This window comes from Pipistrellus hanaki, assembly GCF_964339955.1.
Source record: "Pipistrellus hanaki genome assembly, chromosome: 15".
Taxonomy (NCBI): Eukaryota; Metazoa; Chordata; class Mammalia; order Chiroptera; family Vespertilionidae; genus Pipistrellus; species Pipistrellus hanaki.
Window position 1 is genome coordinate 25,934,430 of NC_140517.1, and position 20,834 is coordinate 25,955,263.

At 44.8% G+C, this 20,834-nt stretch overlaps 1 protein-coding gene across 2 annotated transcripts in view; it reads right to left on the minus strand.

The window, feature by feature from the left end:
* Nucleotides 1–20,834, minus strand: part of ZCCHC14 (zinc finger CCHC-type containing 14) — a 78,256-nt gene that overhangs the window by 4,434 nt on the left and 52,988 nt on the right. Inside the window, exons 4-12 of one of the 2 annotated variants that reach the window (XM_084905030.1) lie at nucleotides 17,035–17,106; nucleotides 9,177–9,286; nucleotides 7,646–7,740; nucleotides 7,509–7,563; nucleotides 6,055–6,322; nucleotides 4,555–4,646; nucleotides 4,082–4,209; nucleotides 2,519–2,659; nucleotides 967–2,436 (exon numbers count right to left, since the gene is read on the minus strand). In XM_084905030.1, coding sequence (XP_084761156.1) covers nucleotides 967–2,436; nucleotides 2,519–2,659; nucleotides 4,082–4,209; nucleotides 4,555–4,646; nucleotides 6,055–6,322; nucleotides 7,509–7,563; nucleotides 7,646–7,740; nucleotides 9,177–9,286; nucleotides 17,035–17,106 — 2,431 coding nt within the window. The remainder of the gene's footprint in view (nucleotides 1–966; nucleotides 2,437–2,518; nucleotides 2,660–4,081; nucleotides 4,210–4,554; nucleotides 4,647–6,054; nucleotides 6,323–7,508; nucleotides 7,564–7,645; nucleotides 7,741–9,176; nucleotides 9,287–17,034; nucleotides 17,107–20,834) is intronic. The other variant, XM_084905031.1, reaches the window with a different exon arrangement.

A 20,834-nucleotide genomic window follows, 5' to 3' on the forward strand; every position in this document is an offset into this window, starting at 1 on the left:
ATCAGCAGGGGTTGCCATAGCCCGATTGCCACACCTGCCGCCAGACCAGCTGAGTCTGAGCTGTTTGTCTCTAGGTCAGCAGGCGCCCACCGGCCCGAAAGGCTGGTGACCACTGGTTTAAGGAAACCTTTGCGGCAGCAGTCGCCAACCGGTAGCCCGTGAGGTCCGGAAGGTTGGTGACTGCTGCTCTAGATGACTAAGATACACAGGCAGGTCTGGAAATCACAGGTTTAGAGCAACCCTCATACCTACAGAGATCAAGTGACTTTTTAAGTCTGCACAGTGAGTAGTCACAGAGCTGGGACCAATTTTCCCAATGCCCGGTTTAATCATCTTTCCAAAACCAACAGCAAGAACAAATCCACTGTCATAAATACATCAACCATACATTTGGATTTGACTAAAGGAGACAAAAGAGAGTGAATGGGAGAAAGGGGGGAAAGCAGAAGATGGCAGAGCAGTGAGGATGATATCACACACGCACATACACACGCCAACAGCCCTGGCACCCTGGGGGGAGAGCGGAAGTGGGGATACCGATGTCCACCCACAGCGTTTGACCTTGTGCTGTGTGCCCTAGGCTTTCGGCTAAGGATTGGGGGGTGGCATTAAACTGCTGATACTTGCTTCCCAGTCACATGGCAAGAAATAAGAAACCAAGGAGCCATCAGGCCAGAGCCCCTCTCCACTGCCAGCTCAACATGCTCTAGAATGAGAAGTATGATGACATCATGGAGACACTCTTAGAACCAAAATAACCCACCTTCTGGGGGCTTTAGAACCTACCAAGAATTTCATGCTTTTGCAAAGAGCATTTAAAAATTACTTTTTGTTTTAAAAGAAGCAAGTTTACTATTATTTCCATAAACAGTAAGCCTTCGCCTGCACCTCTCTGGGCAGCGCTGCACTGCTAGCCAGTGTAGCCCGTCTGCCTCTGGAGCTTCACCGGCCGTGGCCCGCCTTTACCTTGCCGATTGAAGTCCATGGACGGCTGCTTGCAGTCCTGAGCGCGGTGACCGGTGGCCCCACAGTTGTAACATGAGAGATTGCCGCTCTTTTTGTGACTGGAACCATTGCTACTGCCCACCAAGCCCTGGGCCTGGTACACACCAGCTGCCCCTGCCATGAAGCTCTGCATGGGGGGGACGGTGAATGTGGACTGGCCGCCCAGCACGGGCTCGGCAGGCACACTGCTGCCATATGGTGAGTGCACAACCGGGAAGGCGCTGTTGCCGTACTGCTGGGTGCCCACGTAGCCGCTGCCACACACAGGGCTGAAGGGCAGGAAGGGGAAGGGGAAGACAGATGGCCCCGAGAACGGGTGCTGGAAATAGTTGGCGTAGCTGACGGTCAGGCCACCGGAGCCGCAGCTCCCGCTGCATCCACAGGATGTGCACACAACACAGCCTGGTGGCGGGCCTGGGGAGGGCTGTGGGGGTGCCGACGGCTGCTGATGGTGGTGGTGGTGGTGATGGTTCTGAGCAGAGGCAGGAATGTTCCCAGGGGAGCCGCTGCCACTGCTGCTGCTGCTGCTGCTGTAGAAACTGCTTTCAGGGACCGAGGAGAGCGCAGGGCTGGAGCTGGGGGCCGGGCAGCTGGGCACAGTGGCCATGTTTGGGAAGGAAGGGGAAGGGTGGCTACTGGAGGAGGCAGTGTTGCTGTTCGCACAGAAGCTGCCCTGCAGGGGGCCCACAGGCACACTGCTCATTGCAGAGAAGGCAGCTTTGGTGTTGGCTGTGTACAGAGCAGTCCGGGGGTTTATTATTGCAGGGGGCACACTGATCTGCACGTTATTAGAACAGGAAGTCTGTCCAGAAATGACAGAATCTGCAGGGACAGATGAAGACACCAGAAGTTTGATTGGTGGCCGAGCCACGTGGAAGACCGTGCTGGATGTTCCCACGGCAGCAGTGCTGGTCTCCACCACCAGGGCCGGCTGCTGGGCCGGCTTCATCACCCGGTCCAGGGCAGACGCATGGACAACTTTGGTTCGGGGACCAAAGGAGACGGTGGGTGACCCGGAGCTGCTCTCGGCAAGTCCAGAGAGGACCTGCATGGGCTGATGGGGGGCAGACGTGGGCAGCACTTCCATCATGGCATTGCTAAAACTCTTGTCCACTTTGATTCCACTTCTTGGTCCAGAGACTTTATTCCTTTCTTCTAGAGACAGCAGTGAGTGCATAGAAGACGAGAGGAGCTTCATGTCCGTGCCGCCCCTCTCTGCTTTGTGCACGGAATTCAGCATTCTGATGGGGGCAATGTGCGGGGCTGCAGTCATCATCTGTGGAGGCAGGGGGTGGTGGCCTGAAGGGTTGGAGCCCGCCTCATTCTGCACAGGGAGAACCTGGGCGGTGGGTCTGGCAGAACTCGAAGTGAAATGACTCAGTAGCAGGACAGGCTTCTCCTTGTCAGAGCCCTCCGTGTGCATCTCCACACCTAGATGGAAACAGAGAGGTCAGCACGGCCCCACAGCCTCGGGCAGAGGCAGCACCGCGCCAGCCATGCTGGGCATCCTTACGCCTGTCATTCTCCTCAGCGCTGTCTGAGCTCTCTTCCCGGGCCTGCACCCCCATCGGGCTGGGGGAAGAGCTGGAGCACTCTGAGGAGCTGCCTTCCCGGGCCGTCTGGTGAGGGGGCTGCTCCACTTCCACCCGCAGCACTGTGGAGAAGGGACAGGTGAGAGTCCAAAGGTGGCACCCAAATCCACGCGTCACAGAACTCCAACGGGGTCCTTGCACCCACCGCCGTGCAAACCTATCGCACACTGGTTTCTTTCATCAATCCCAAGAAGGTAGGTATGGGTATTTCCATATTCAACAGGGCTGCCAGAACACACAGCTCTTAGAGGACAAACCGCCCAAGGTCACGGCGAGTTATGTGGCAGATGCAAACACAGCGATGCTCTCAGCCAGATGCTCTAACGCCTCCCTCTCCTCAAACACCAGAGAATGAGAACAAAGGGTTCCCAAACCAGCATGGTGCTGCAAAAGGAGTCATCCACCTTTTCCAAAAGGAGTCATGAGTCATCTCACCCCGTTTCAGGAGGTTGAGGGACATAGACCGTTTTAGTTAAATAACCACCTAGAAGATACTCTGCACTTTTTCCGTCCTCATTTTCTATTACTCTTGATATTTCTACTGGTGTGGCTTGATTGGTTGGAGCATTGTTCTGTACACTGAAAGGTTGCGGGTTCGATTCCCAGTCAGGGCACATACCCAGGTTTTGGATTTAATTCCTAGTCAAGGCACATTTGGGAGCAACCAACTGATATTTCTCTCTCCTTCCCCCTCTGTGAAAATTGATGAAAGCATGTCCTCGAGTGAGGATTAAAAGAAAAAAAGAAAGAAAACAACAGAGCAACTTATACAGGGGTCCTCAACCTTTCTTTGAGGAGAGGGAGAGGCAGGAGGAAGAGGGGGAATAGTGGCTAAAAAATCAGATCACTGAAGCTTCAAGTCCCCGGAGCAGAAAGGCGTAGTGAAGCATGGAGGAGACTTTCAAAGGGAACCTTTGAGGCAATGACTTACACATGACCTCTGTGCTCCACCTAGGGCCGTGGTCGGCAAACTGCGACTCGTGAGGCACATGCAGCTCTTTGGCCCTGTGAATGTGGCTCTTCCACAAAAATACTACGGCCTGGGCGAGTCTATTTTGAAGAAGTGGTGTTAGAAGAAGTTTAAGTTTAAAAAAATGTGCTCTCAAAAGAAATTTCAATCGTTGTACTGTTGATATTTGGCTCTGTTGACTAATGAGTTTGCCGACCACTGACCTAGGGGAAGAGAGAGGTTTTCATTTATTTTGTATAATTCCTATTCTTTCCTTCTCAGTGTAATAGTTTCTGGAACGAATTCTTTAGCCCAAACAACTTTAGGGAATTCATCAGTATCCAGCTTCTAAGAAAATAACCCATCTAATTTCCTATAAATTACTATTTATAATTTTAGCAAAAGCTAAAATTATAAATAGTAATTGTAAATACTAAAAGCTATATATGGCATAAGGGTGTATTATGAGCTCTAACGATTATCAAAAGGCACAGACTGCATTCCATGTGTCATTGCTGACCCGGCTCTCACCCACCTGCAGTGTGGGGGCTTCGGACATTCTGCACGGGCCCTACGTGGCTTGTGGGGGGCACACGGGCCACTCCACTGCTGGTGACTGGGGGTGGGGCTGAGGGGTTCAGGCACCGTTTCTCTGACTTCTCCCTGTTATAATAAGAAAGCATGCAAACAAGCAAGTTTTAAATTCTGCTGAAAAACCCTCTCATGTTTCACCAACTCTGCATAAGTGCATATATTCTACACAAAGGTGACTTTCATTAAAATAACCCCAGGGTGGAAGATACCACATTCTAACTAGTCAGATTCCCTAGAAGGACCTTTCCTAGCAAAACTTTCCTAGGGCCACATTCATAGAATTTTAAAAGCATTAACATGTGCTAAGCAATCAAAAGTGATCCAATCACTAATGTGTAACAAAGCTCTAAGTCCTAGCATCTGTTCAGCAGGTCAGAAGCTAAAATAACAGACATTTCACAACGTCACACTTACTTCTCCAGCTCCAGTTGAGTCTTGAGTTTTTTCTTTGCTCCCATGGTAAGGGATTCAAATTTATTTAGATCTTCTTCCGTAAGGCTCAGAAACTTCCATAGAAGAAATAAATTACAAAATTATTGAGAATTAGGATTCTGAAAACAAAGAACTTTGATTCCATTTCTAGGACATGCAAACAGACCAAAGAGTGGATAACAAAAGACTTGAGAAAACTAAAACATTTACTTGCTGAATGTTTTGGTATCCATAGTTCAAAATACAAGACTCTCATTTTGCGTCTATAAGGGCACCAGGCACCTCACAAGGGCTTGGTGAAGACCCATGCTGTGTAGGAGGAGATGGCAGAGATGCCATCTGTGGAAGTGCCCCCTTCCTCGCTGGGACACCCTCCTCAAACGCAAGCATTCATCCCCCTGAAGACAGGAGGACAGTTTCTTTTAACAGCACTTTTTTTCTTGATATCTGGGATAACAGTAACTTTGTTGGGCAGCGAGTGATCCAGAAGAGCAGAGGTCATCAGAACTAACCCGGCATTACACCAAGCAGACAAATGATGTTCTGGCTCTCAAGACAGTCCATGACATGATTTGTGAGTGTAGCCATTTTAACTTATATGTTAAAATGTCTAGAGCTGATCATGATCAGTGTTAGTAAAATCTATTGTTTCTAAGATCTACCAATCCTAAACTGAAACCATTACAAATATACTTAAAATTTATTTTTTTATTATGCAGTAAAACTGGATTTCTAAATTCAATTGCAGAGTTTTAGACAAATGAAATTTTACCTAGATAAAAGCCACCAAATCATTTTATCCAACAGGGGGAGCTCAGAGTTCAGATATCGCATATAGGTCTAATTTAGTTTTATCATCGATACCAAGACTTAAGAAATTTCAGGATTTATAAGTGAAATAATGCTTATCTGAACTTTCTATTGTAAAAAATAATTTCTATGTAGCACTGCTTGATATTAGTATCCATCTATTCCTTTAGCTATTTGACCCTAAATCAAGCCAGATCATCAGAGAGCCACTTACTGGGACCTAAGTGTTTGGGCCCCTTGAACTGAGCATCAGCACATGCACAGGCCTATAAGGAAGGACGTACAAGATGGGGAGTGGTGGATGTGGGCACCAAAATTCACAATTTCTACCAATTGCAGGACTGATAGAGACACAATGTCCTTCTCATCACATAGAGTACCAAATTTGTAAAGATCCCAAACTACCTAAAAAAAACCCTGTTTATTTGCAACCAATCCTATTCTAGCTTTTGCTTCAGTGGCAGGCAACCTTCAAGTTCTAATCCACTGCCACCCTCCTGGAGCATGCAGGACTTAGGGCATGCCTCTGTAGGTGTTAAATTCCAGACACTATGATTTCCACAACACATACAGTTAAGAAACCCAACTGACTTCCTCTAGGAATGAAGTCAGAAGAAAAGTTACCTGGGAAAACAAGCAAATTCTACATTGCCTGTTTAGTAGCCAGCATACCTTCTCCATTGTAAGCTGTTTGAAGACGGGATAGTATTTGTGCAAACGCAGTTTCCTCAGCCAATCTAAAATCCCATTTTGCTCCTGGGTCTGAGGGGTCTGCATTAGGATGGTAGGCGAGGTGTCCATCTGGGTGCGGTAGGCCAGCGCTGAGCCCCCGCCCCCCGTGTGGGAGCAGTGGGGCAAGGCAGCCGCGCCAGCTGAGTGCTGTATGTGGTGCTGGGCACCACTCTGAGAGGACGGGATGCCGGCTACTCCACACACAGGCCTGCGAGAACAGAGGACATGTGGTTTCAGAAGACCGCAGCCTTACTGTTAGAGGCATGCACAGGCCAGCTTCTCCATCCTGGATGCATCTGCAGTCCCATCCGCTGCTCACCGCAGATCCCTTTCTGCCCCATCACTCCATCCCACTGAAGTCTGACGTCTGTAGGCACGTATGTGTACATGCACATATATGTATCTATTTGTATGATGTTTAAGAACATGTGTACATATGCGTTTGTACGTACATGTTTAAGAGTGTGTATCTATGTGTGCACGTGTGTGTATGTTCATATGTGTGTGTCACAACTTGACTAGTTTCTTTGTTACTTTTATGATTTGTGACAATCATAAATTAAAACTGACTCCCCTAAATCTTAAATACTCAAATTAACCTTAAAAAAAAAAATCCTAGAAGCTGGAAGGAACTTTCTGCCCTTGGCCCCACATGGATCGACTATGTGCTCATTACATACCAGGCTGAGTGCTATGCAGTAAAGAAGAAAGTCAGCGCTTTCTAAGACCTCTTTGACTGCCTAGTCCTTCACACAACTGTGCGCGTGTGCGCATGCTCGGTGGTATCAGCACACTAAAAATATCAGCTGTCAGACAGGCAGACGGCCTCTGTCACCTGAGTGCTCCTACCATCGCTGTCCGGCTCACGAGAACGGAGGCCCCCACAGCAGCACGCTGGCATCAGGCCACTTGCCTGCTGGGAGCCTGTATAAATGAAGGTTCTCAGAAATTCTGGCTTCCTAGAATGAGCAGGGCCTACAAACTCAGTAGGGGTCCTTGGGAACTCCAATTCCAGTTGCTTAGAGAGCACTTTTTTTTTTTTTTTAGAAATCTTAAATTGGACTATCTATACAATTCTTCTCTCAACATTTAAACTAAGATTAAGAATGACTTATTTACACACAACCAAAAGTACAACTCTGATTTAAAAGGTGTTGGTTAGCCAGCCAGTGCTCAGCATTTGAGCACTGACCCAGGAACCAAGAGGTCACCTGTTCGGTTCTCGGTCAGGGAACATGACCAGGTTCCGGGCTTGATCCCCTTAGGGGGCATATAGGAGACAGTGGATCAATGATGTTTCTCTCTCATTGATGCTTCTATCTCTATCCTTCTCTCTAAAAATCAATAAAAACAACAAAAAAGAAAAGGTTTTGGTTACATGGTAGAAGTCTCACCTTCCAGACACGCCCATCATGGTACCAACTTTAGAAAGGGAAAGGTTGCCAGGACCTGTGAGTTAAAATAAATATCATAAAATTTACAGACAATAAAAATATTCTCACTTTTATTTAACCCCATTTTACAAACTCACTTGGACTTTGAAGCTGTTGGGTGGGAGATGAAGTGCTGAAAAATTTCTTAACATGGTCATTTTTCAGTACGTGAGAAGGTAATGAAGCCAAATACCTAAAAATTAAACCAAGGAGCTTATCAGTATTAAAATGATATTACCACAGACTGGGAGAGAAATTTCAATTCCCAATTAAGAGAAATACATATATATTCATCTAGATTTAATTCAATTTAATCCTATTATGATTCATAGTTTCCCCATGCCCCTTTTCCTTGTATGTTATTACACTGTATGACCAAGTCTTTCAGGGCCTGATGAGCTATAACATGACCACAGCCAGTGGCATCACAATCACCGGGAACTTGCAGCCACTGTACTGCCACTAGGTTTCAGGCGCTAAGATGTCAGGTCCCATTCTGGAGATCAGGCAGCAGGCCTGCCCCTCCCTGCACAGTTACAAAACCAGAACGCTAGGTCAGGATCCAGGGTCCAGAGACACCTGGCGCAGGAGACTTTTTGTTAGACCCTGGAACAGTCTGAACTTTCCACTATAGAGCAGAAATAGTAATCAGATATAATTTAAAAAATATATATATTTATTGTTCATATTATTACAAATGTTCCTCTTTTTTCCCCCCTTCCGTTGCTCTCCTCCACCAGGTTCCCACCCCACCCTCTCCCTTTCCCCAGCCCCCATTGTCCTCATCCGTAGGTGCACAGTTTATGTTCAGTCTCTTCCCACACCCCCCTTTCCCCTTTTCCCCAAGAATCGTCAGTTCACTCCCCTTCCATACCTCTGTAATCAGATATAATTTTATCAGACTGTTAAAATTACATTAAATAGGAGCATATACTAGTACATTGATTTTTTATTTATTGATTGATTTTATAGAGAGAGAGGAGAGAAGGGAAGGAGGGAGGGAGAGGAAAGGAGGGAAGAAGAGAAACATCAATTTGTTTCACTTATTTATGCATTCATTGGTTGCTTCTTGTATGTGCCCTGACTAGGGGATCGAACCTGTAACCTTGATATGTCAGGACAATGCTCTAGCCAACTGAGCCACCCAGCCAGGGTGAAATTCCTTTGCTCATATTCTCAAAATCACAACTAGATTATTAAGAGTCTTTGAACTGCCCATAACTGATGAATATCCCTAGAAACAAAGTAGAAATTAAAACCATCCAGAGTAGCCCTAACTGGTTTGGCTCAGTGGATAGAGTGTCCGCCTGCGGATTGAAAGGTCCCAGGTTCAATTCCAGTCAAGGGCATGTACTTTGGTTGTGGGCACATCCAGAGTGGGTGTGTAGGAGGCAGCTGATTGATGCTTCTCTCTCATCTCATCAATGTTTCTAATTATCTGTAAAAATCAATAAAATATAAATAAAATAAAATAAAACCATCCAGAGTAATGTACTAGTATAACCTCAAGAGCTGCTCAGATGAACAGGCAACTCATGTCTGGAACCGCCCAGCCTGCCCACACTGCAGAGGGCAGTCACCACCAGAAGGGCTGCTCCCTATGGCCCTGGGGTGGGGTGAAGAGCATACCTCAGGTCCGCTTCCAGATCCATGTGGTTTCGCTCTACATAAAACGAATCTGGGCCAGCTAAGCAAGGAATGAATTTCTCCAAATTTTCTTCAGGGTATAGCTGAGATAACTGAAAGAAATGAAAAAGCTTTAGGAAGTATGTCAAAGTTCATTTTAAAACCAAAATTCTTCCATATAAGAAAACACTTGGGTAGGTATTAGATGGTGATATCTGCTGGTATGATACAAAGTACTCTTCTATTAGCTCCTTGGGATGTAGAAAACCACAAAAGAACATCACACTCCCACCATACCATCAAGAAAAGGCTTGGTATTCTGCACATAGTACCTTCCCTTGAGCCCAGCAGAGAGCTGAATTGCAAGGTCACTACCTGAACTGATTTTCAAGAGGAACCATTCCTCTGAGGAGAGATGAGACAGGTGAACCGTCAGCTGTGGCAGAGCACTAGGAGGAGGTGGCTGCCGTATAAGCAGATAGAAGAGATTGGCCAAGATGGACACATTCCCACAGGCTAAGTGTGACATCCATCAGCCAGGAGCTCAGACACAGAGGAGTGTGCCTTCACTTCCAAGCTCTCTTCTATTTTTAAAAAAATATATTTTATTGATTTTGTACAGAGAGGAAGGGAGAGAGATAGAGAGTTAGAAACATCGATGAGAGATAGACATCGATCAGCTGCCTCCTACACACCCCCCACCGGGGATATGGCCACAACCAAGGTACATGCCCCTGACCGGAATTGAACCCAGGACCTTTCAGTCCCCAAGCCAACACTCTATCCATTGAGCCAAACTGGTCTTGGTTTTTTTTTTTTTTTTTTTTTTTAAAGTAAATCTTTATTGTTCATATTATTACAAATGTTCCTCTTCCCCCCACCCCCACCCCCCGCCATTGCTCTCCTCCACCAGGTTCCCACCCCACCCTCTGCCCTTTCCCCACCCCCCCATTGTCCTCATCCATAGGTGCACAGTTTATGTTCAGTCTCTTCCCACATCTCCCTCTCCCCTTTTCCCCAAGAATCATCAGTTCACTCCCCTTCCATACCTTTGATTCTATTATATTCAACAGTTAATATTGTTCATCAGATTTTTTTTTTAATTTCCTTGGTTTTTAGATTCATTTGTTGATAGTTACATATTTGTTCATAATTTTTATCTTTATTTACTTTCTCTTCCGAAAGAACCCCCTTCAGCAATTCATATAATTCTGGTTTGGGGGTGATGAACTCCTTTAGCTTTTTTTTTTTTATTAGTGAAGCTCTTTATCTGGCCTTCGATTCTGAGTGATAGCTTTGCTGGGTAGAGTATTTTTGGCTGTAGGTTCTTGCTATTCATCACCTTGAATATTTCTTGCCATTCCCGTCTGGCCTGCATGGTTTCTGTTGAGAAATCAGCCGACAGTCATATGGGTGCTCCTTTATAGGTAACTACCTGCTTTGCTTTTGCTGCTTTTAATATTTTCTCTTTGTCTTTTGCTCTTGGAATTTTTTAAAAAAATATATTTTATTGATATATTACAGAGAGGAAGGGAGAAAGATAGAGAGCTAGAAACGTCGATGAGAGAGAAACATCGACCAGCTGCCTCCTGCATACCCCCTACCAGGGATGTGCCGGCAACCAATGTACATGCCCTTGACCGGAATTGAACCCGGGACCCTTGAGTCCGCAGACCGACGCTCTACCACTGAGCCAAACTGGTTTCGGCTGCTCTTGGAATTTTAATTATGATTTGTCTTGGTGTGGTCTTCTTTGGATTCCTTTTGTTTGGAGTTCTGTGTGCTTCCTGGACTTGTAAGTCTAATTCTTTCACAAGGTGGGGGAAGTTTTCTGTCACTATTTCTTCCAGTATGTTTTCGATATCTTGCTCTCTCTCATCTTCTGGGACCCCCATAATTCTGATGTTGGTTCGCTTGAAGTTGTCCCAGAGGTTTCTTACATTAACTTCAATTTTCTGGATTCTCTTGCCTTCTTGCTTCTGCGGAGGAGTCTTCTGGCTCTTTATGTTCCAAATCTTTGACTTGATTCTTGCGATCTTCCATTCTGTATTTAGGACTCTGTATAATATTTTTTATTTCAGACAATGTATTCTTTGTTTCTTGTTGATCCCTTATTATTTCTTGTTGATCCCTTATTATTTCTAGTTGATCCCTTTTCATATCCTCATAGGTCTCATTTATTTTATCGGCCTTTTCTAGGAGATTCTTGAACAACCTTATAAGTGTGGTTTTGAACTCTATATCCAGTCGTTTTTTGTCCTCCATTTCTTTCGTTTGTGATCTATTTCGTTGTCTTGGCATTTCCTGATGGGGAGGAGTTTTAGGGTGGAGCCTACAGGCTTAGCTTCCATCAGCCACGCCCTATGCTGTTTCTGAGTCTCATAATCCCCAGGGTCCTTCAGTACTCACTGCAAGCACCTCTGAGAGAAAGGTGTCCTCGATTTTCGCCTGCTACCAAACAGTGTAGGCTCCTCCCCAATGAGCCCGGAACTGGGGTTCAGTTCATTTGGAAGTGAGGTTGGAGGTGGCATTCAGAGCAGTCTGTCTCTTTCCCGCCAGGGCAATCCCAGCACAGCCAACCGTCCCTTCTCTGCAATGTGCGCGCCTCTGGGACCTCCTTTCGCCGCTCCCCCGGGGTTTCGCCTTACAGCCCAGCTCCCTCTGTTTGAGCCTGGGTCCCTGGGGAATGGCCTAGAACTGGGGTTCAGAGCAGTCGGAACTGGGGCCCAGCACAGTCCGGAGCCTTTGTCTTCTTCCCGCCAGGGCAATCTGGCAGCAGAGACAACAGTCCATCCTCTGCGCCCAATGTGCGCGCCTCCGGGACTGCCTCGCCGCGCGCGCCGCGTGTCTCCGTACCTTAGGCTTTTACAGCTCCTCCGCTCTTCCTTCTGGTTTTTTCCTTGCTTCTCGTTGTAGAATTTCCAGTCAGTCAACTTTCCTGTAATTCTGGGTAATGTCCATTTTATATTTTAGTTGTATTTTATTGAAATTGTTGTGTGCGGTTGCGGCTAGGTGTTTACCTGTACAGCCATCTTGGATTCTCCCTTCCAGGTTGAGTCTTGACAGATTAAGAGATTGCCAAGCTCTCTTCTATAGGCAGGAGACTGGAGAGCCTCCATAGATGACACAGATGTGGGTTGGCTCCCCCTGGAGGACAGGGAGGAAACTATGTGCCTTTCCCTGGAGCCTTCGACCCAAGACAAAAAGCCCTTAAGCTGCTAGGGAAGGAACAAGACTGCTCCTGATCCCAGAGCCCAAGCAAAGACCCCAAGTTTCTAGGGAGGATGATGAAAAGATAAAGAATGCAACAAATTCAACAGGTTCATGAAAAGCAATACTTTCCTGCCTCGGGGCACAGGGTAGTAGTCCTCCTGGCACAGGCCACTGGCAAAGATACCCTGACTTGGAGGAAGGTAAAAGCAAAACACCTCTGGCCCGGAGGAAGGGGCCTACCTGGGTCAAGGATCCGGCAACATCACAAAGTGGAAGTCAAGAGAGAAACCAAGATGGCGGCATAGGGTAGACACCTGAATGCAGCCTACCACAACAAATTTGAATTTAGAACTGAAAAACAGGGGAAACATCATCCTGAAGCACCAGACGGCTGGCTGAGAGGAGGCTCTACCATCTGGGAAGGAGAGAGAAGGCACGCTGAACCTCAGGAACTGTAAAGGTGCGGAGAACTGTGCATGCGAAAAGGCAGCCGCCCGACTTCGTTGCTGGCTTGCTTTCGGAGCGTGGAGAGGGCGGGCCGAGTTCGCTACTGGCTTACTCCCGGCACGGAGAGGGTGGACAGCTAATGCGAGGCTGTCTTTCTTGTTCGGGAGGAAAACAGAACCACCCTATTGCTCTGATAGATGGCCCCAGATGGAGAGGCCAGACTGTCAGGAAGTAGGCAGAGATCTCTCGGAGGTGTGTGAAGCCAGCGGCCATTACTGCGGGACTCATAAACCAGACCCTCGTAGGGAGGAGCTGAATAAAGCTTGTCTGCACCACCCCAGACTCCGCCCCATCCAAGCAGAGCACAGAAGCCCTTCCTGTGGCGAGCTTTCTCATTCGTAGTGAATGGGACTCTCCTAGGGAGTGACAGACAGGAATCTAAAGCTTGTCTGCGCCTATACCAAAGAGGTGCGCGTGTCTGCAACCAATTGTGCAGGATTCAACAAAGCGTGTCTGTGCCACCCCAAGACTTCGCCCCATTCAAGCAAAATACGGACACCCTCTTAGCTGAGACACTTCTGATCCTCATAGCCAATTGGCTTGGAGATCAACGCTTCCCAGTGATACCAACAACAAGCAAGGCTTAACAACAAGACTGCACACACAGCCCACAAAGGGCTACACCAAGACTGTCCACCTCAGGTAACTGGGAGGCTGACTCACTGAACCATATAGTACACCTTAGCACACAAAGCCACCCTACCAACTCAGGGAAGCTGTGAAAATGCGGAGACAAGGAAACAGTTCACAAACAAAAGAAATGGAGGAAAAGAAGCGACTGGATATAGAGTTCAAAACCATGCTTATAAGGTTTTTCAAGAATTTCCTAGAAAATATCGATAAGACCTATGAGGATATGAAAAGGGATCAACTAGAAATAATAAGGGATCAACAAGAAATAAAGAATAAATTGTCTGAAATAAAAAATAATATACAGAGTCCTAAATACAGAATGGAAGATCGCAAGAATCAAGTCAAAGATTTGGAACATAAAGAGCCAGAAGACACTCTTCCGCAGAAGCAAGAAGACAAGAGAATCCAGAAAGTTAAAGATAATGTAAGAAACCTCTGGGACAACTTCAAACAAACCAACATCAGAATTATGGGGGTCCCAGAAGATGAGAGAGAGCAAGATATCGAAAACATACTGAAAGAAATAGTGACAGAAAACTTCCCCCACTTGGTGAAAGAATTAGACTTATGTCCAGGAAGCGCACAGAACTCCAAACAAAAGGAATCCAAAGAAGATCACACCAAGACAAATCATAATTAAAATTCAAGAGCAAAAGACAAAGAGAAAATATTAAAAGCAGCAAGAGAAAAGCAGGTAGTTACATATAAAGGAGCACCCATACGACTGTCGGCTGATTTCTCAACAGAAACCATGCAGGTCAGACGGGAATGGCAAGAAATATTCAAGGTGATGAATAGCAAGAACCTACAGCCAAAAATAATCTACCCAGCAAAGCTATCACTCAGAATTAAAGGCCAGATAAAGAGCTTCACTAATAAAAAAAAGTTAAATGAGTTCATCACCGCCAAACCAGAATTATATAAATTACTGAAGGGGGTTCTTTCGGAAGAGAAAGTAAATAAAGATAAAAACTATGAACAACAAATACGTAACTTTCAACAAGTGAATCTAAAAACCAAGGGAATTAAAAAAAAATCTGATGAACAATATTAACTGTTGAATATAATAGAATCAGAGGTATGGAAGGGGAGTGAACTGATGATTCTTGGGGAAAAGGGGAGAGGGGGATGTGGGAAGAGACTGAACATAAACTGTGCACCTATGGATGAGGACAATGGGGGGGTGGGGAAAGGGCAGAGGGTGGGGTGGGAACCTGGTGAAGGGGGTGAAAAAATGAGGAACATTTGTAATAATATGAACAATAAAGATTAAAATAATAATAATAATAAATATTAAAAAATAAAAAGGCAAAAAAAACCCACAAAAAACAAAAACAAACAAACAAACAAACAAACAAACAAAAACAAAGTGGAAGTCAAGCTGCTGCTGGGGAATGAAGGGGCTGGGATGCCGAGAAAGCCCCTGCCAAAAGCCTTGTGCCTGGGCCTAAGGCTGGACCAGGAGGAGGGAGCACTCTCTTCCCACCTCCCCCAAGTCCATCACCAGACAACAAGTAACAGCTGTCTCACGAGTGGGGTTGGGTTTGAGGGGTCAACAGTAGGGAGATCTCTCTGTGCCACAGCCACAGGAGACTCCTGAAAGCTGAGTATGAAGCAAGACCACAGAGAATAACCTTCCACACTCCAGGCCCCACTTGGGGCTCCCTCCCAGCAGCTATTTGCTGGAGAAACCTGAAGCCTGTGGTACACTGAAGATAACCATAGTAACAATAAAACTCAAACCTACACCTGACTGGATCAACTCGAGGACACCACTGAGGGCCCGACAGAGCAGCAGCACTCCCATTTCCAGATATAACACTATTTCCCTCAGTCTCTGTATTTTTTAAACATGATTTCTAATAATCAAAAGAGAGAATAAAAACTTAGCAAGATAATTATCAGAATCATACTCAAAACCAACTCAAATACTGGAACTATCAGACAGAAACTTTAAAATAACTATATTAACATAATAAAACATTTAGTTAGAAAAATGTGCATGCAAAGCCTGGCTGGCATGGCTCAGTGGTTGAGCATCAACCTACGAACCAGGAGGTCACGGTTCAACTCCAAGGGCACATGACCAGGTTGCAGACTCCATCCCCATTGTGGGGCATACATTGATTGGAGGTAGCCAATCAATGGTTCTCTCTCGTCATTGATGTTTCTCTCTCTCCCTCTCTCTCTCTCTCTCTCTCTCTCTCTCTCTCTCTCTCTCTCTCTCTCCTCTCTGAAATCAATAAAAAATATATTTTTAAAAACATGAATAACTAGGAAACTTCAGCAGAGATATGGAAAGTTGATTAAAAGACATGTCAAATGGAAAGGCTAGGGAAAAAAAAAAGCAAAAACAAACAAACAAACAAACAAACAAAACAAAACAAAACAAGTAAAGTATGGTATCAGAGTTGAAGAATCCAACAGGTTCATTAGCAGTCTGGGCAGAACTGAGGAGTCATATGAATTAACTGCAAGACAGAGGGCAATAGAAATTACCCAAACTGAAACAGTGCAGAGACTAAGAAAAACAAAAGCAACCTAGAGTTGTAGAGAACATCAAAGGTCCAAATAAATGTAATAAAGTCCAGGAGAAGTGCAAGTGAGCGGGCAGAAGAAATATCTGAAGAGAAAAGGACAAGATTTTTCCAAAATTAATGAAAGACAGCAAACCATATATCCAAGAATATGATCCACTGTAAACACCCAGACAAAAGACCAATTCAAGCAGAGTCAGCATCAGGAAACTGTTTTGTTTTGCCCTCCCTCCCCCATTTTTTTTTTTTTTAAACAAATGAGAGGTAGGCATAAAGAAGAGCTAGGCACAAAGTGTTATAAATGTTATAGAGGAAAAGTGAACTCCAGGGAGGATCAGTAATGCTAGAGAGCATGGCACTGTGGTGTTCTGTGCTTGACTGACCAAAAGGACAGGCAAGAATCAAACAGCCTACTGTCCAAGCTTTTAAAATAGGATCCACCAAAGGTGTTTTTTCCTATAGGATTATATCCTTGATTTTATAATGAAAATATCAGATTTTGGAGACACTTCAGATACTAGTAGCGTTATGTAGGTAGGTAAGTACACATGTAAAGAGGTGTTTATTTAGTAGTGGAACTTTTTGTTCAAATGATATTGCAGCAATTTAAAAATAAATAGCAAAATCCAACGTGTAAAACAGGTAAAGGTGGGACTAGATGAAGCCTCTGACCACTGAGCCACCTGTGCTTGCCTCTCCCTCAGCCTCCACGAAGAGCAACCAAACCAACACCCTTGGTCATGGTCTGCCTCAACTCATTCTTAACAACTAGAAGGAGCAGAGATTGTGGCACCGAGGACCACATGTTTATTGCCGTGCACCTGTCAGACACAGCCCTTGGACTGCCTCTGGGCAGGCACTGCGCTCACTATGCTAGCTGAAGGAAGCCATCCACTGAAATCACTCGGCAGTACAATCAACCACAGGGGACGGAGCCTTCTCATTGTTAGAAGAGCCCTTAATCACCTTACCTTTGAAATAAATTCAGTCACTTCAGAGGAAGATTTGGTTACTGATGTTACTGAAGAGTCAGACCACAAGACCTTAAAAACAAACAAATGAACAAGCCTTAAAAACAGACACCACATATGCAATTCACAGCAGGTCTGTCCAGGCATCTTTGCTGGCGCAGGTGCTGGGAACACAACAGGCCCTAGTGTGTTGTGCACCATGTGAACCGGAGCATTTACATATCCCTTGACTTGTTGCAGAAAGAGCATTTACCCAGGTCCAAAGCTGAACTTTATGTTTTGTGCAATTACTCAAGCATGGAGTCTTAAGGTTTGCTCCTTAAAGTTCTAGGAAGTCACTGATAATTACGACTTGATGCCAGTAAACATCAGCTTCAAGTGGACCTCCTCTTCTCAGGTCAGTGTACATGACTCTGAATGCAAGTCAACTAAGTTACCAGAAATCAACCCATGCATCCACACAGTAAGTGCTTGTATGCACCCCTGCCCTCAGGAATCTCACAGAACTGGGGGCCCCACGGGAGCAAATCCATGACAGCAGGCCAGGGCACCAGTACTAAACAGCAGAGAAAAATCTTCCATGGTGGAAGTGTAGGAAGAATTCAGAGAGGAAACCTCAGAGAAAGGCTTTCTGGAAGTTCTACAATGCCTGTTATGCCAAAGACCTGACTATACATATGTGCTTTTTCCTTGCCTGCAGGTATGACAATGGGCAGTTTTATTTCATTACTTCCTAAGTGTCCGTCTCCCCAAATGGATTGTAAGCTCCTGGAGGAGGGCTGGGTCTTTTCTGTTTGTTTTCTCTCAGTATGTCTCACAATGCTTCCACCCATAGTGCTAAGTGCACAAGAGGGGAGGGGAATGGCACCTACAGATATCACCAGAGGACTTCTCTGCATGAGAAAAGCACGAGATGAACTGGAATGGGAAAGTAAGAAGTATGGTAAAGGAATGGGACAAAGGGACAGAGTGAGATGTGAGGGAGGAAGGGGCCAGAACAAGAAGGGTTAAACCATGAAATAGAAACTTTACCCTAAAATCCAGAAGCCACTGGAGGATTTCAAGTCAAGAAATAAAGTGATCAAATATATATTTTTTTCTTACTTAAAAATATATTTTTATTGATTTTTAGAGAGAGAGGAAGGGAGAGAGACACATAGATGTAAGAGCAAAACATCAATGGGTTGCCTCCTGCATGCCCCTTGCCGGGGATATCAAGCCCACAACCGGGTCATGTGCCTGACTAAGAATCAAACTGGTGACCTTTCAGTGCACGGAATGACACCCAATCGAGCCACACCGGCCAGGGCCCCAAATGTATTTTATTACCCAAAATAAAGTATTATTTTTATACTGATTTAGAGCAAACAGAGCTCATAGATACCAAAAATTTCTGCTCCCCCCACCGGCTCTCAACATGTATGCTGAGGGGCTCCTGTGGCCTGGCAGGACTGCCATCTCCCTTCTTGCCTGCTGACATTCACATTTTATTTCAGCAGTTGTCACACCACACAAAAATTACCAAGGCTTCTGTTTCATCAAGCTTCCACTAAATGCAAGCTAATTGAGGAAAAGGACCATCTACTTTATCTTTGAATTTCCAACATCTTCAGAAATTCACCAGCAAGGCGAGCACTATATTCTTTGAACAAACCAGCCTTGCCTCTAAAACCTGCCTACATTAAAATGAAAATATCTAAACCTTTTGTGTCTAAAATAATTAAATCTGCCTGGCCAGTGTTGCTCAATGATTGAATGTTGACCCATGAGCCAAGAGTTCACTGGTTTGATTCCCAGCCTTGGTTTCGGGCTCAATCCCCAGTAATGGATGTGTGGGTGGGAGGCAGCCATTAATGTCTCTCTCTCATCAATGTTTCTATTCTCTCTCCCTCTAAGATCAATAAAAGTATATTTAAAAAAAAATAAAATCTTATGACAACATTAAAATGAAATTTGGTAGTGGTGTTGGAGAAAGCTGCTACCCACATAAAACACAAGTAACATCTATGATTAAAAGTGAAAACTGTCTAGTCATCAGATGTTTTACTCAAAGCACTGTTGACACGTTGTGTTTTTCAAAGTAAAAGATGTGGAAAACTTTTTCCTTATAACTCTTACACTATGATAACAATCTATTTGTAGTTTGAATCTTTTCTCTCTCTCCTTCCACATTCATATCACATGAACATGTCCTTACCAACTAAAACATGAAATTCAATACCCAAAAAGTAAGGGTAGCATGGACAGACCATTTTCTTTCAAATAGACAATTTGTATCCTCAACAATGATGTACTTTATCTGGGTACAACCATCTTAGGTTCTCTGTTCCTGATGTTTTCCTTTTGCTGCCAAAAGGAGCTGATAATTTCAACTGTGGGCAGACAGAAAGTAAGGACCAGAAACAAGCACTCAATTCCATGCTGAGCCCAGCACCACTGTGTTCCACAAATGCAGAATTATTTCATCCTCATACCCTCTATCTCTGCCTCCCTCACTTACCCATTCCCCTGAACAAGGTGAAGAAACAGGCCACAGAGGGACATGGATATGAGAAAAGCCTCACATCATGCCATATGAGGCTCTTTGGCCCCTTGAGTGTGGCTCTTCCACAAAATACCACGGCCTGGGCAAGTCTATTTTGAAGAAGTGGCGTCAGAAGTTTAAGTTGAAAAAATTTGGCTCTCCAAAGAAATTTCAATCGTTGTACTGTTGATATTTGGCTCTGTTGACTAATGAGTTTGCCGACCACTGTGCTAAAGAGATGCATGCCCCGTCAAACACAAGATGGCATCAATTGTAAGCTGCCCCATTATTTTACATACCAAGAAAACATGTTACCAATCAAATTATGGCACATTTTCCTACCACTTACTCAGAGAGCTACTTAGCCTTACTGAGACAGATTTAACACATCTTAAGCATACACAAAAAGCAAAATATGCACAAAATAGATACGTATTTAGGATTTCTTCACACTCAAGAATCTAATGCTTAGTCACTTTTCACCTCAGTTCACAATAGTACTGTTTTCCCACATGGCATCACACTCCAGAGCATGTGGAGTGACATTTTCTTTGCCCACACAGGAATTCATCAAGCCAGAGGCCCCTGCCCACTGCTCATCCACATCCATAAGATAAGCGGGAGACTCAGTGCCACCACACCTATTCCCAGCTCTCTGAGAAGTCCAAAAGCAACTGCAAAGATGAGCAAAGCAGCCGAAACCGGTTTGACTCAGTGGATAGAGCATTGGCCTGTGGGCTGAAAGGCCCTAGGTTCGATTCTGGTCAAGGGCATGTACCTTGGTTGCGGACACACCCCCAGTAGGGGGTGTGCAAGAGGCAGCTGATCAATGATTCTCTCTCATCAATGTTTCTAACTCTCTATCCCTCTCTCTTCCTCTCTGTAAAAAAATCAATTATATATATATATATATATATATATATATATATATATATATATATTTTTTTTTTTTTTTTTTTTTTTTTGAGCAAAGCAGTGATATGGAAAGAGGCAGCTTGGAGAAAGCACAGACCATGCATGAAGAAAACTTATAAAAAGTTAAAACTATCATTAATAATATTCTCAGTGAACTAAGAAGAAAGCATAGCCAAGGACAAGATGAAAAAAAGTCACAGAAAAAGTGTTTTTTGAAATTAAAAATAGAAGAGCAAAATTGAAAAATTCGATTGAAAAGATGGAAGATGAGATAATCTTCCATAAAGTAGATAAAACAAGCAAACAAACAAAAAGTAAATGGGAAAGAAAATAAGAGTGGGGTGGAGCCAAAGGACCAGTC